The sequence below is a fragment of the Coenobita brevimanus genome, chromosome 60 (genome assembly GCF_032717465.1).
Source record: "Coenobita brevimanus isolate Jiangsu-jjx chromosome 60, ASM3271746v2, whole genome shotgun sequence".
Lineage (NCBI taxonomy): Eukaryota > Metazoa > Arthropoda > Malacostraca > Decapoda > Coenobitidae > Coenobita > Coenobita brevimanus.
Window position 1 is genome coordinate 39317247 of NC_137013.1, and position 14039 is coordinate 39331285.

General features: G+C 40.4%; 2 protein-coding genes across 3 annotated transcripts in view; one reads left to right on the forward strand and one right to left on the reverse strand.

The window, feature by feature from the left end:
- The window catches only part of LOC145403240 (E3 ubiquitin-protein ligase RNF170-like), a 29310-nt gene extending 26199 nt beyond the window's left edge, over positions 1-3111 (forward strand). For both annotated transcript variants that reach the window (XM_080275055.1, XM_080275056.1), the window contains 2 exons: positions 995-1126; positions 2116-3111. In XM_080275055.1, coding sequence (XP_080131181.1) covers positions 995-1126; positions 2116-2382 — 399 coding nt within the window. In that variant the 3' untranslated portion in view covers positions 2383-3111. The remainder of the gene's footprint in view (positions 1-994; positions 1127-2115) is intronic.
- A 2052-nt stretch (positions 3112-5163) lies between these two features.
- RpL23 (ribosomal protein L23) lies at positions 5164-13786 on the reverse strand. The gene is made up of 5 exons (XM_080275057.1): positions 13741-13786; positions 11392-11475; positions 11085-11213; positions 6376-6489; positions 5164-5266 (listed from the first exon to the last, which is right to left on the reverse strand). The coding sequence occupies exons 1-5, from the start codon at positions 13751-13753 to the stop codon at positions 5184-5186; spliced, it is 423 nt and encodes a 140-aa protein (XP_080131183.1). The 5' UTR covers positions 13754-13786; the 3' UTR covers positions 5164-5183.
- Between the last annotated feature and the right edge of the window lie 253 nt (positions 13787-14039).

Here is a 14039-nt window from a genome sequence, read left to right on the forward strand (position 1 = left end):
GTACCACCATCAGCCCTAGATATCACCACTTGTTCTATCCATGCTTATTCAAACCCGTGTGCCCCATTCAGTCTCTTCACTTCCTAAATCTTTCCTCTGCCTCCCTTTCATTCTCTACAGTTAGCACCAAGTCCTCAGCATACATCTCCCATGGGAGTCCACTTCTGAAGTCACCTGACAGCTTCCAGCACCACAACAAATAAAAAGAGACTTAAGACTGACCCTTGATGCACGTCAACATTCATGGAAAACTCATCACATAAATCTCCATTCACTCTCACCAGGGTGGAAGCACCCACATACATGGCTGTAACCACAGTAACCAGCCATTTCTTGATCCCAAGCTTTATCATTGCCCAGTGCACCATCTCCCTAGGGACTGCAGAGACCTTTTCCAAATCAGCAAAGTACAGCTCTCTTTTCATCCCTATACAGTATATTTTTCCTGAAGCTGTCAGACAGTGGATATAACATCAGTGATCCCTTTGCCTGTCACAATTCCAAATTATATCTCATCAGTGTTCTCTTATCATACTCTCTAGGACTCTCTCCATTACCTTCAGTATCAGGCCCAGTTTTTATGTCTATAATTTCCTCTTTCCAAGGCATCATCCTTCCCCTAATACTGTAAAACTGATTTTCCAGTTTCCAGCAATTTACATCAGTAATTTTGTGTAAAGTTATGATACATCAGAATACATCCCTTACAGTCTTATAATGATGATTGCCTTTACATGATGTTGTGTATCCCCTGTCCTGTGATCATGTCTCATTATTACTTCCACAACCAAGTACACCATGTATGAGCCAGACTTAAGTGATTTTATGTCCTCTCTAGGGTTCAAAGACAAGCTGGAGGATGAACAGTAACCTCCCACCCCACAGTCATTTCAGGTGACACTGCTACTCAGCAAAGTTCGTGAATGAGCCAAATTTGCATGGTTTTGTGCTGGCTCCAATTCATGGACAAGCTGCAACACTGCAATCATTTCAGGTGACACTATTAATACCATGCCTGAGTGAAGGGGAACGCAACACAACTGAGACAGAAGAGGTGGAAGAGAGAGACCGTGTCATGGGGGAAGTGGGCCAGTACAATCGTATGCACTCAGATTATCCCAGATCGGTGAGTCCAGCATGATTTTATTTATATCAGGCTTTTTACTCCTTGGTACAACATGTTTGGTAGTTTATTTGGGCATGTTTTATTCAGGTGAAAAAAATTTGTTCCTTCAAAGGGTTAATCAGATGAGGTTTTATCCTAACTAGTAGAATTTCTCCCACTGTGTACCCTGTTGTTACCTTCTCTGACTCTTGATATTTTTGTTTTAAGGCTTCATTATTGTCATTAGCGTCTTATTTTTTTAAAACAGTATTTCCATTACTGTACTGTATTTGTTTTGTATACAGACCTCAAAGCAGCAGCTCATATTGTATCATTTTTAAAGGCTCCAACATGCCTTTTTAAATCACACAAAGTACAACTCCTCATACACAGGTGAACCAAACTCACTGTCCAACTGCTAGCTTTTTCTGCCATGCCACCAGTCTCAAAATTTATCAGTCATGTGTACAACTACAATTATCTCTCACTAAGCACATTTGAGGTTATGTTTTGGCCATGAGTATCTTGTAATGTACAGTACTTCATACAATCTAATGAGATTTTAGTCCTTTTGCTGCTTACTTCATGCATCTCGGTGGCAAAGTAAGAAAGTACAGCAGCTGTACAGTACATCCTTTCCATTTCTTTGTTCATAACTAGCATCATATTCTGATCTCGTTTTAGTATTTGGAATTTGGAATTTTTAATATGGGGAAATGAATTCCCCGAGCTAGACCTTGATAGATCATATAGCCCCTCTAGGTGATGGGAGAGTGCAACCTCTCCCAGCAGGGCAGCTACCCAGGCAGGGCATGGACTCTCAACCCTTTTTGGTCTCAAATATTCTACCACTGGGCCACCCTTCCCCCTCTTGTTATAGTATTAAAGATGAAAAGATGACAGTTTTAGGTGTAGATATGTGGATAGAGTAGAGTAGGATCCCCTTCATTTACCTCATGGAATGTATTTTCTCCATCCATATTTCTCTGACAGTACATTTTCTTCCTCAGATCTACAGTCAGCTTCAAGACTTGCCCATCCTCCTGCGCCACATATGGGGGGAACTGTTCACATGGCGGGGTATGGAGATGTTGTCCAGATTTAGAGTTCTGGTATGTCTTGTCACCGCTGTCCTTTATGCCATCGCCCCAATCGACCTTATTCCCGAGGCCTTCCTGGGGCTCATAGGGTTGCTTGATGATGTGGTGGTAATGGCAGTTCTACTCATCCAAGTGAGTGCCGTTTACCGCAGTATTGTGGCAAACAGGGACTGGTAGAGACTAAAGTTTTCAAGAGAGTGGTCAAGTGATGGATTACAGAACAAGAAATTCTTGTTACTGGTATTAGTTGCCTTTTATGACAGTGTTTTGCTGTTAATTCCTGCATTGGCAAAAGTTCTCAGTACAGTATTTAACAAGTGTTGGATGAGATTATTTTACATGAAGTCCATGTTGTTGCAATTTAACATTTTGCTAATATTGTACCCAGGTAAGTTACAGTACAGAAAAGTTGCCCATCAAAGTTCCATCTGTAAAGCCAGATAGTCAGTTTCCCTTGTTTTACAGTACTGACTGTATTGATAAACTGAATTTTTTAGAACATTGCTTACATATGAGGAGGACTGCACATGTAATGGGGGTAGCTGCAGGCTGTTTTGTAGTAGAGTGGATTTGGGGGGGGGGCTAACAGCTGGTTTTCTAATGTAAATTACCCCAGCCCCCAGTCCCTGCACTCTTGATAAAAAGAAGTGAGGACTGAATGATACAACTTACGCCTGCAGTGGGTTTCTTGCCCAGATTTTCAGTATCCTCTTTCTTCAGTATTGTGTCTTTTGGCTTGATCACTTACGAAGTACTGTATGTATGTGATTATTTAACAGTGCTTACCTTCTTGCTTAGCTTATATGCATTAAACAGTTGAGATTAACAGCAATATAGTATTACAAAGGTCTAGAGCTGGTGACAAAAATTATACCTTTTACTGTACTGTATATGAAATAAACATGTTGCATATTTGTCTGTGATCATTATAACCTCAGTTTAGACCTCTGAAAATGGCATCTAGTGTTGACACATTCAAAGTAATGCATTGTCATGATACCGGAAATTCACACAATGCAAAGTCCTACATGACAAACACACGTGCATCTCAAGTAGCTCCACTTATTCCTGTCATTCATCAGCTCTGTCCACAACTGCTTATACCTAACCTTATGTTTGTCACACCTTCCCATTCATCTATTTCCTCTCCTCAGTGCTCTCATAGCATACAACTCTTTCCCTCAACACCTGTCTGTCACCAGCACTTCTAACATTCAGTAGAGCCACACAAACCTGCCATTTCACATGGCTCTTGGAAAGCAAGGAACTCTTCAATCTTGCCAACACCTTGTTTCCTCCAGGGACTACCCTGCTGGGGATTTCCAAAAGTTCTTGCTGGGTCTGCCCATACATACTTCTCTATTAAATAGGAGTCCTACCTTTGTCATTTCCCTAATCTTCAATAAATTTTAAGTAACTGTGGTACAATTTCAAACATTCACATGCTATTACTATCCATCCAACATCCAATATTCTTGCCCTGAAAGGAGTGCAAGAGGCCCCTGTGCTTGTCCAGATATCTAAGTGAGTGCAAAGAGCAATTACACAACTTTAACAGCTGTTGTGGAATTAGTAGGTATACCCCAACATTTTATTATGCTTCTATCCCATAACAAACCATTTGTTGTATCCCAGGACAAAGTTTCTTAAGATGGATGAGAAACACTACGATACCATTCGACTGCTGCCAGAGGATTTAAATAAGTTGCAAAAAAGCTGCACCCATGATGGGTTGAGGATGCAGGGCAATAAAGTTTTCCTTCATGATTTGGCCACAAGTCCAACCTTAATATTTTAAGGCAAGAAAATTATTTGACAATAAAATCTGGTTACACTGCTAATAGTCCATAAGGAGGGTCTAACTGCAGAACCGGACTTTGCTCTTTGAGGGACTGATAGCCAGAATTACTGCTTCTCCATGCTGGCAAAGTATGACTGGGGAAGGCTGGAAGGGGTAGATGTAGTGAATGATAAGAAAGTCGGTAATGTAATGGATAAGTCTATTAGTCAATGTATGGCGTTATTAGCATGAACAATGCAAAAATACGAAAGCATATAAACGCACCAAGTGCCAACACCCACAATAATTTTCTGCTACATCTTGGATTTTCAGCCCTAAAATTAGGAAGATACCCATATTGTAAGATTCAACAAACTACTAACCAGCCAGTGAACTACAAGGTATTATCACATGGGAACAAAAGAAATCTCGTAGACACACACATATATATATAATATATATATATACAAAGGAAAAACACTACAACTACTGAATCAATACAAATTCAAACTTGGTTTCCTCAGCCATGTTTAAAAACGAAGTGAAACAGGTCTGTAAAGGCATGTTGGCGATTTAAAGGGGAAATACACGCTATCTTTAACAAGTTTTCGCTCTGATTCCCTAAAGTAATAATTATATTAAGCATAATTCAACTGGATTTCAAATAATTAGGTATATGAACCTATATGATCAAAATATTTTCCAATTAAACATGCCGATTCGGTAATCTGTCGCACCATACCTGTAAGGGGGCGTCCACACGTGCCCTCGAACATATGTTGACAACACGGTTGACATGTTTGAGTACATGCATGCAGCAGTATTTGGACTGATGTATGCAAACATGTTTCAGTGCAGCTTCGAACACTGGCAACAGAGGCGATGGGATATGAGTGTCCATACCAGGCAGCTGAGACTTCATCATCATGTTGCCAACATGATCTGGACACTGCTGTTCCCAGCATGTTTGCAGCGTGTTCATTATTGTGTTGTATACATGTTGCCAGCACTTGTTCGAGCACACGTGTGGATGCGTCCTAATGCTGAATGTTAAAGAGACCTACTATATAAGCAGTAACACGAGATTCAACTACTACCATACCTTTGTGCCCTGACCCTGAGATGCAGATCACCTATGGGATTACTTAAGGTTAAACAGGTGGCAAAAATATATCACAATATTTTTCTTCTTTATTTCTTATGCAATGGAGCCAGCATTAGATGCAATCCTCGGCCAGAGGTCTGCACATTCCTTGGCTACTGGTCCTGTAATTGCTGAACCTGCAATGGGACAATATTTATTGTTAAATGTCATTTGGGTTAATATCATACAAGTGATGTCATCAGCATCTTAAATCTATTGGACTGTGTGTGAATGGCTGGCTCACATCACCAGGAATGCTGTTTGATAGTTCTTGTTTTTAATCCTTCATTTGTTTCTGGATGCTGTCTTACCTTAAGAGGATGTCACCCCACCCAGACCTTTTTCCCTAACTATGGATGTGGTGAGGTATGGTCAAGAAGCATGGAAACAAAGTATGAAAGCAGGTGAACTATCAACAGCATCCACATTTCAATGTGCTACAAAATCATGTCACTCAAGCCCTTGGAATCCAGGGTCCAAAGTCCGGTTATCTTCATGTTTCTTCTTTACGAAGAAAAATACTCAAGGTTCGGCCATGTGATGGGGATGGAGTGAGAGACTGGACTAGAAGGGGGTATGTGAGTGAGGTGGAGATCAAGGATGAGATGGAGGGATGGAGTGGAGATACATGAGGGAGGAGGGCGAGTTGGAAGGAGTGTCAAATGGCAGCAGTTTGTATGTGGCCAACCCTTACAGGATTGAGGCAACTGGCTATAGGCAGATAAAAGCTAATCTTTCCTGCTGAAATAGAGCCATCACTCAGTAATTTTCACTTAGTAGTATTCAGGAATATAAATCAACATTAAACCTTGCCGAGCTGCAGAGCTCATATGAGGCACATGAGGATCTGCACAGGCAAGGCTGCATGCCTCACATGAGGTACACTTTATACTCATTATAAAACAATGTCTCAAAGGAGGTAAACTACAAATAATCAGCATGGCAGGGGTTAAAGGAGGCATTACTATACCAGTATATAAAATACATAAATAAATTCCAAAAGACTTCAACCCACCAGTGACACTATAGGCTATCATCTGGAAAATAGCACTTAATCCCTCCAATCTGATGAAATATTTTATCTTATTCTCATCCGTTGGTTTAGAATCTACAGTAATGACAAGTTTGATCAGGGCTACACCTAACTCAACCAGTTCAACTACTCTCTAAATCTGAATAAAAGTGAAGGTGGCAAGATTCAGAAGATTTCAAACTGGAAACTAAATCATGAAACAGGGCAACCAACCTTTCATTTCTCCTTTATTATTGACAATAACTCCGGCGTTGTCTTCAAAATAGATAAAAACACCATCCTTCCTGCGGTATGGCTTTCTCTGCCGCACAACAACAGCAGGATGAACTGCAAAGAAAAGAATTTTAAAAGGAAATACATCTATTAAAAAAAATGCTGCAAAATACATGCAATAGTCATGCCAGTAAGGTGGTGTCAAGATTCTGGGGCTTCAATGCAGAGTGATGGTGCATAGCCTGATAACTTGGGCATACTGAATGAGTTCTCTCTCGTATTTTCCTTGCTTTCTGGACCCTGCCTCAGCACATCCTAAGGTAGTGGTGGAGGGGGGGTGGGGGATGGATGGTTACAAATAATAATACACATCTACCAATCACATGCTTAAATATGTACTGTACTGTACTTACATTCTGTGAACAACTCATGGCAGTGCATTCTCACCACTGCTCATCCTCACTCTTTCAAGTTTCAGAACAATACAAAATTTTTCATTCATTCATTGCCAGACGCCATGTATCCCAAATGGGGTGGCCAAGGGCTTAGAGTTAACTGTTTTACAGGGAGGGGCACTAATCCTCCACCAACCCCACTTGACACGTAGGGATGCCAACAGCATCTGGTGTTCCCAGGCGGTCACCCATCCAAGTACTAACCAGACCCAACGTTGCTTATGCTTCCATAAATGAGTATGGTTTAACTTTAATGCCTTGCATCTGGGGACAGTACAGTGCAACTCCCAAAATCCAAATAGCTACCATATTTCCAAAAATACCATTACTCCAAAAGAATGTTCAAATACATTTATTAGAGAAATTTTTGTCACCTCAAAACACCACATTTTTAATTTCTGCTGTTACTGCCATGTTTACAAAGTGCCATCGTAGCCATACTGACTTATTCTTATGCAATGGAGCCAAGCTCATGTACTAGCTTGGGGCAAAAATGACTCATTCTTTACAAAAACTCATAAGCTAGCATGGAACAACCACTTGCCTATGCTAGCTCAAGAGCTTAGCTAAATAATGAGTCACACGTCCCCAAGCTACCTCATGAGCTTAGCTTGGCGTGCCTGGCCTTGCCTGACCTATGTGAGTGATTTCATCATTCTTTGTTGTACCAGTGTGGACAAAATATCACCATTTTTCAGTGCAAAATCAGCAAACAAACTCTGAGAATGTCTTCAAAAAAGCAGTGATAATGGTAACTACAGCAATAGGAATGGAAAACAATGATAAAAACTATATCAAAGAAAAAGTGGAAATTTTAAATAAACTGGACTGAGGTGTTGCAACAAGCAAGCTACAAAAGGCGTCTGGGATTGTAACTACGACTGTATAACCTGAAGAAACCATGAAAATTTCTCAGTTTAAGCTGCAAATAATAATACTGAATATATGGCAAACGGGAAAATATTAAGTGACCCTCAACGTGCCACCATTGATCAAGTGCTGTACGAATGGTTTAAATGTAGGAGCAAAGGAACTGCTATTTCCAGACGTTTATTGATTGGCAGAGGAGAGGGGGAGGGGGAGGAAGAAATTTCACAAACATCACTCAATCGTGAATATTCCACTGGCTGGCTGAACAGATTTAAACAGTGTCATTAGCAGACATATTTTCCCACAAGCATTCACACACTTTATTCCAACATGATGATGATGATGAGGGAATACAGTGCGTGAATGCTTGTGGGAAAATATGTCTGCTAATAAGGATGCTGCCAAAATATTTATGCACTTCAGTACTGTATTTCCAAAACTTGTGGCCACTGAAAATCTCAGCCCTGAAGTACTGAACACTTCAACCTGTAACATAAAAGCGTATCAAGGTGAAAAATATCTAGAGATCTAACTTAAAATCACTAAATACAAATCTCAGCATGTCCGGTAGTCCTCAATTTGGATCAGTTGAGCTCAGCTAAAATAGGCTGCTAAGTCAATGACATCCATGGCATCTGAGGATACTGAACAGCATAATATAGTCATGACCTGTTTGTATTATAACTGTCCAGAAACAGAATTTATACAAGTCTACTTGGGTTGTGCAATGATGGGAGCAAAGTGATAATATACGTTAGGTGTAAACTGGAGAAAAAAATTAAAAATAAAGAATAAAAAAAAGAAAAAATTGTAGTTGGAGTAGTGATCAGCTGATCACTCATGGGTACAGGTAATGCAACGCACAAGTGAATACCTGTACACATGACTAACGGTAATGAAAATTTCAGTTTTCCTATTTTAAAAAAAACATAATAATAACAATAAAATCTGAAGCCTCCTGATCCCAACCATTTCAGAATTTGGGAACTGCATTGTATTTTCATGGTTTATTATTACTACTTCAATTTTATTCACCTTAGGATATACTTTTGTAAATTGGCAGCTATATAGAGCCTTCACTGACCCCCTTCACTACTAAAATCCTCTCATAAGTTGAAGAAATAGTTCAGTAGGAGGATGAATACAATAAAATTACGTCGTAGGGTTAAAGGTATTAAGGTGACGAATGTCACTCAAGAGGTCATGATGCAGCAGCTCCTTAAACTTTCAACTTCTCGTGATGTTAGCTATCATGCCAAATTTAATGTCAGTATGGTGGTAGGTGGGGGCACTCACAATCCAATCACTCAATGTAGTGTTGCTCTCGAGTGGCTGCCCTTTTCTCACTTCCTTCCTTCCTCTTATGTCGTTCTTTCCTCTTCCTTCTGTCTACGGATGACTCTACACTGAATGACATGCCAAATGGTTTCCTGTACACCAGGGAAGCATTTACTACACTGGGTGGTAATCATATAACCAAACTATGATGCCTGGTGGTTTAGTGGGTAATTAAGGGACTCCAACCAGATTGAGCCTGGGTCTGTTCATATCCAAGGAGTCAAAGGCTCTTCGTCTCATCAACTCTCCTCCTCTTACTGGCTCCCTTCAACCTCTGTCTCTTTGCCGCACTGTTGCCTCTTTATCTCCTTTCTATCGCTACTTCAATTGTCACTGCTCCTCTGAACTGTCTGCTTGCATCCCTCCACCTCTACGACGGGCGAATAGCACCCGTCTAGCAACAAACTCTCATTCCTTTTCAGTCCAATTCTCTAATGCAAGAGTTAACCGTTACTCCCAGTCCTTCATTTATGCAACAGGTCAACTCTGGAACTGTCTCCCTCTGTCTGTATTTCCTACTTCCTATTATCTCCAGTCTTTCAAACACAGTGTGTCCAGGCATCTCAAAATGAATGGATCTTGAATTTGGCTCTCTTTTGTATTGTTGTTGTTGTTGTTTTTTTCTCTCTTGGAAGGGACGTTCATGCAGGCCCAGCCTTTGGTTCCTTCTTCCTGCAAAAAAAAAAAAAAAAAAAAAAAAAAAAAAAAAAAAAAAAAAACTGCTCACGTAATGCCACTCAGCGATGAATGAGGCTGGTCACTTACATCTTAAATGACAGGACCAACTTGCCTGGCGCCAGGTTCCTACACTCCTCATGGGGCAACACAGGTTTAGATGATGTATATATGTATGTACTAGTAGTATCTCCATGATAACAGTAATCATGTGCAATTATGTATCTTCCTATAATCCTGTCTATCAATGGCAGACTTTCTAAATCTTATCTGCTACCTAGCTGGCAACCTCAGTCCTGGGACCAGAACAGTAACATAATTATTGTGGCTACTACATATGTCTGGGTAAACTTATGAGATTTTATAAGAACACAGACCACTCATCACAATATGTCTGGGTAAACTTATGAGATTTGGTAAGAACACAGACCACTAATCACAAGTACAGTACTTGTTAATAAAAAATATCACATATGTAAATGAATACTTATGACTAGCTGTCTGGCACTGGCATAAATGGGCCTTACATCTAGCAACCTCTTAAACATAGCCAATGTCATACTAGCAATGAGCTCCTGGCCTTCACTTACACATTCATGTCATATTTCTGAGTAAGAGTAGTGCTTTACTGAAGCTTTCATTGTCTTAATTGAAATTTTTAATACTGATCACATACTGCTACTTGATATTCATTTCAAGAATTCATGGTAGACTGTTTGTAGCTTAAGCCGCGAGTGTTGGGGGTGGGGTTGCGATAAGCAGACCAAAAAAGACCTGGGACGAGTGATAGGGGATTAAGCAGCACAGAGAGCCTTCATCAATGACTGAGGCCAACACATGCAAGCATGTTCAAAATGAACAAAACCCCTGAACGTCAACTACTACTTTCATAAACAAAATGCAGACCATACAATCTCATCCCACTCCTTTCCCACCTCACAGGTGTGGTGACATAGGATATTGCACAATATACTTATTTTCATGAGTAGTCATGTTAATAGTGAACATCACACCATTCAAAGGTGTGCAAGTGTATACAGACATCCCTACATCAACACCACCTGTAGTTCTATTCACAGATGTGACGATGTTGCTCCTCACTTTTCCTTCTACTCATGGCCATCCCAGGGTCTATTATCTGTGACTGAGAAGCAGAGGCTTAGGCAATGCTGTTTATCTATCTATCTATTGCCAGACGCCTCAATCCCGTTTGGGGTGGCTCCAAACAAAACGCCTCCATGTCGCCCTGTCCCCCGCCATTTCACTGCCCTGCTCCCAACTCACACCCCCCTTTCTCATATAACTGTCACATCTGTAAAAAAAACATCTGTAATAAAACCAAAATGTTTGGACAAACACTGTGATACATACCCTTCTTTCTGAGCTCAGGTTTTCCCTTTTTGACAGTGGCTGCCACAACATCTCCCACAGCTGCAGCTGGCAGGCGGTTGAGACGGCCCTTGATGCCCTGCACTGCAATGATGTACAGGTTCTTGGCTCCTGTGGGAAATGGGAGAAATGTCAATTATTTTATATACCGTAGTTTTAAACAATGTACCGGGTATATACTGTATAAAATACAGTACAATTATTTATAGTATCTGCCAAAGACAATACAAAAAATATCTTAACTACAGTATTATAACTGAAAATTAGCTCTGGACTAAGTGTATCATACCTGTATTGTCAGCACAGCTCATGACAGCACCCACTGGGAGACCCAGTGAGATGCGGAATTTTCCGCCAGAAGACGCTCCACGACCTGCAAAGGTAGCATGATAGTATTACAAAAGTTTTACTGGCACACAACAGAATATAAGTACCGGTATTACTCAGTTTTTTTTTTTTTTTTTTTTTTTTTTTTTTTCCATGTTGGGACAGGGGGTTAAAAAATGGCAATATAAGGCATTTAAACAAGTGGAGGAGGGGGATAGGTAATGTAAAAAAGTGAGGGTGATTTAAAAAAAAAAAAAAAAAAAAAAAAAAAAGGGGGGGGGGGGGATCATACAGTATTTGGTTACTGGGAAGAAAACGTTAGTGACGGATTGACCACGGAGCCCAATCAAACTGAAAGTTCGACATAGCCAGCTGCATGTAAAACTGATGAGGTTGCATATTTTTCATTCATTCATTCATTCATTGCCAGACGCCACGTATCCCAAACGGGGTGGTCAAGGGCTCAGAGTTCATTGTTTTACAGGGAGGGGCACCAACCCTCCACCAACCCCACTTGACACGTAGGTTGCATATTTGATTTCTTAAATTACACACTGGTGCAACCATTTAAATATTTCATAATGATAATTAGGTAATGATATATATACTGTATATATATATACACTCAACCCCCTGCTATCGCGCGTTCAGCTATTACGTTGATCTGCTATCACGCACACATCAAATGCACAACCATACATGCTATCACGCACCCCAAGACCGCTATCACGCGTCGAGTTTGAAGACAGGCTAAGCGAAACTTATTCACACGGCACTTCATACGAGGTTCGCAGAGGATACGATGGTTAATCAGAACAGTAACGCGGTAAAATTCCCGATTATAGCACGGGCATTTAGAATGCATCAGAACGGATTCCTGCCAAGGACACGACGGGCAAAACAGTGACCAAAACCCATTCGGCACGAAAGAATATATCGTACTACAGCATTGAAATTTAGCCTAACACTGAATACTTATTAATATTGTATTTTAGAATAAATATCAATCATTTTGAAACCCTTATAAAGAGTTAATATTTCTTATGCCGAAAAAACTGTGATGTCGATTAAGTAATCACGTGTTTACAACTGAGACGGGGCTCGGACGACAGTGTGAGGAACGTGTGTGATAGCGTCCAAGTTTTGTTTCACTTAAATGTTCCTCAGCCATTCCTGATATAAGGTACCATGTGATGCCCCCTTTAGCTATGGACACAAAAAAAATGGAGACAGCCAGAGATCTGGCGGCAACTAAGCCACTCCCAAGCCTCGGAACCCAGCAAACCACCCAAGCCGTAATCCTTATAAAAGTTTGATGGCCTTTTATGTTGTTTATTTATTCATTATACTGTTATTAATATAATAATGCTTGTTGTAGTCCTCACTATCCGTAATCCTTCTGAAAAGCTAAGTATCCTCTGCATACAGAGTTACCTCACTGCCATGCTTGATTACCTCAGGAAGGACGCTGATGAACATGACAAACACAAGAGGCCTGATCACTGAGCCTTGGGGTACTCCACTGCTAACCTCCCTCCATTCAGATGCCTCCCCATTGATCATCACACGCTGTCACCTTCCAGTCAGAAAACTTTTAATCCACCGCAATGTGCGCCCTTTCATTCCGTAGCTCCGTATTTTCGCCAGTAGTCTATTGTGAGGTACTCTGTCGAACGCCTTCATGAAATCACAGATGACGTCGATGGCATGTCCGTCATCAATGATTTCCGTCCACTTGTCCAGGACCTGAATTAGTTGGAGTACTGTTGATCTTCCTAGCTTGTCCTAGATGTTTACTAGTAGGGTAATGACTGGCGTACCTATAGAAATGAGCTGTCCCCATACACTTTCGGACTTTGCCTTTTATAGCCTAGCTTACATGATTTGAGGTAACTAATCTGGTGAGCTAACGTGCATATACCCGATACAACCGCTAAAAGAATTCTGTTTATGGTCGGAATAATGGTAAGGCTATTCCAACTTATACTGTTAGTCACAAAGCTTACAATCAAGGTGTCTTAATCCTATGCATGAGCACCGAGAGTTTTTCCCTAAAACACTAATGTTTACCTCGCAGAATTAGATAAAAAACTTCACCACAACTGCTACAGCAACACCGTAAAGTATATAATGTTCGTCGGGATGGACCATTTTCTTTACCTGTGTACACAATTTATCAGCAAGAAAGGGGACCTGTTACCTACCAACACCTGATCTTCAGATGTTCATACTTATCAATGATGCATTAATATTACTCTTAGCACACAGATGTGGAAGAAAAACAAAGATTAAAGAAGAAGATCAACCCCACCTCTCTTGGACATGGTAGCGGTGTGATGAAGGCCTCAATGACGTCACGAACGAGGGTTTTGTGTTGCTGGAATGTAACAGGATCACATTATAAATCTTAAACTCTAAAGAAAAACACAAGTAAACTATGAATACTAATTTTTTAAATTAACTGATAAATATAGAAGCTTGATTATTATTACTGTAGCTGAAATTAGTCGACACCTGTAAGCCTGTCATATTCCATTGTTAGCAATTATTTCATTCATAGTAGAAAGCTTTTATTAATATATGAAAATCCTATTTGGTGATATAATTACT

Bases quoted from the DNA above. Each gene is read 5' to 3' on its own strand.
- RpL23 (XM_080275057.1), bottom strand. The intron at 11,214-11,391 runs GTATGATACACT...CATTTCCCACAG, and splicing joins GAGCTGTGCTGACAATACAG to GAGCCAAGAACCTGTACATC. The intron at 5,267-6,375 runs GTTGGTTGCCCT...GTCCCATTGCAG, and splicing joins TAATAAAGGAGAAATGAAAG to GTTCAGCAATTACAGGACCA.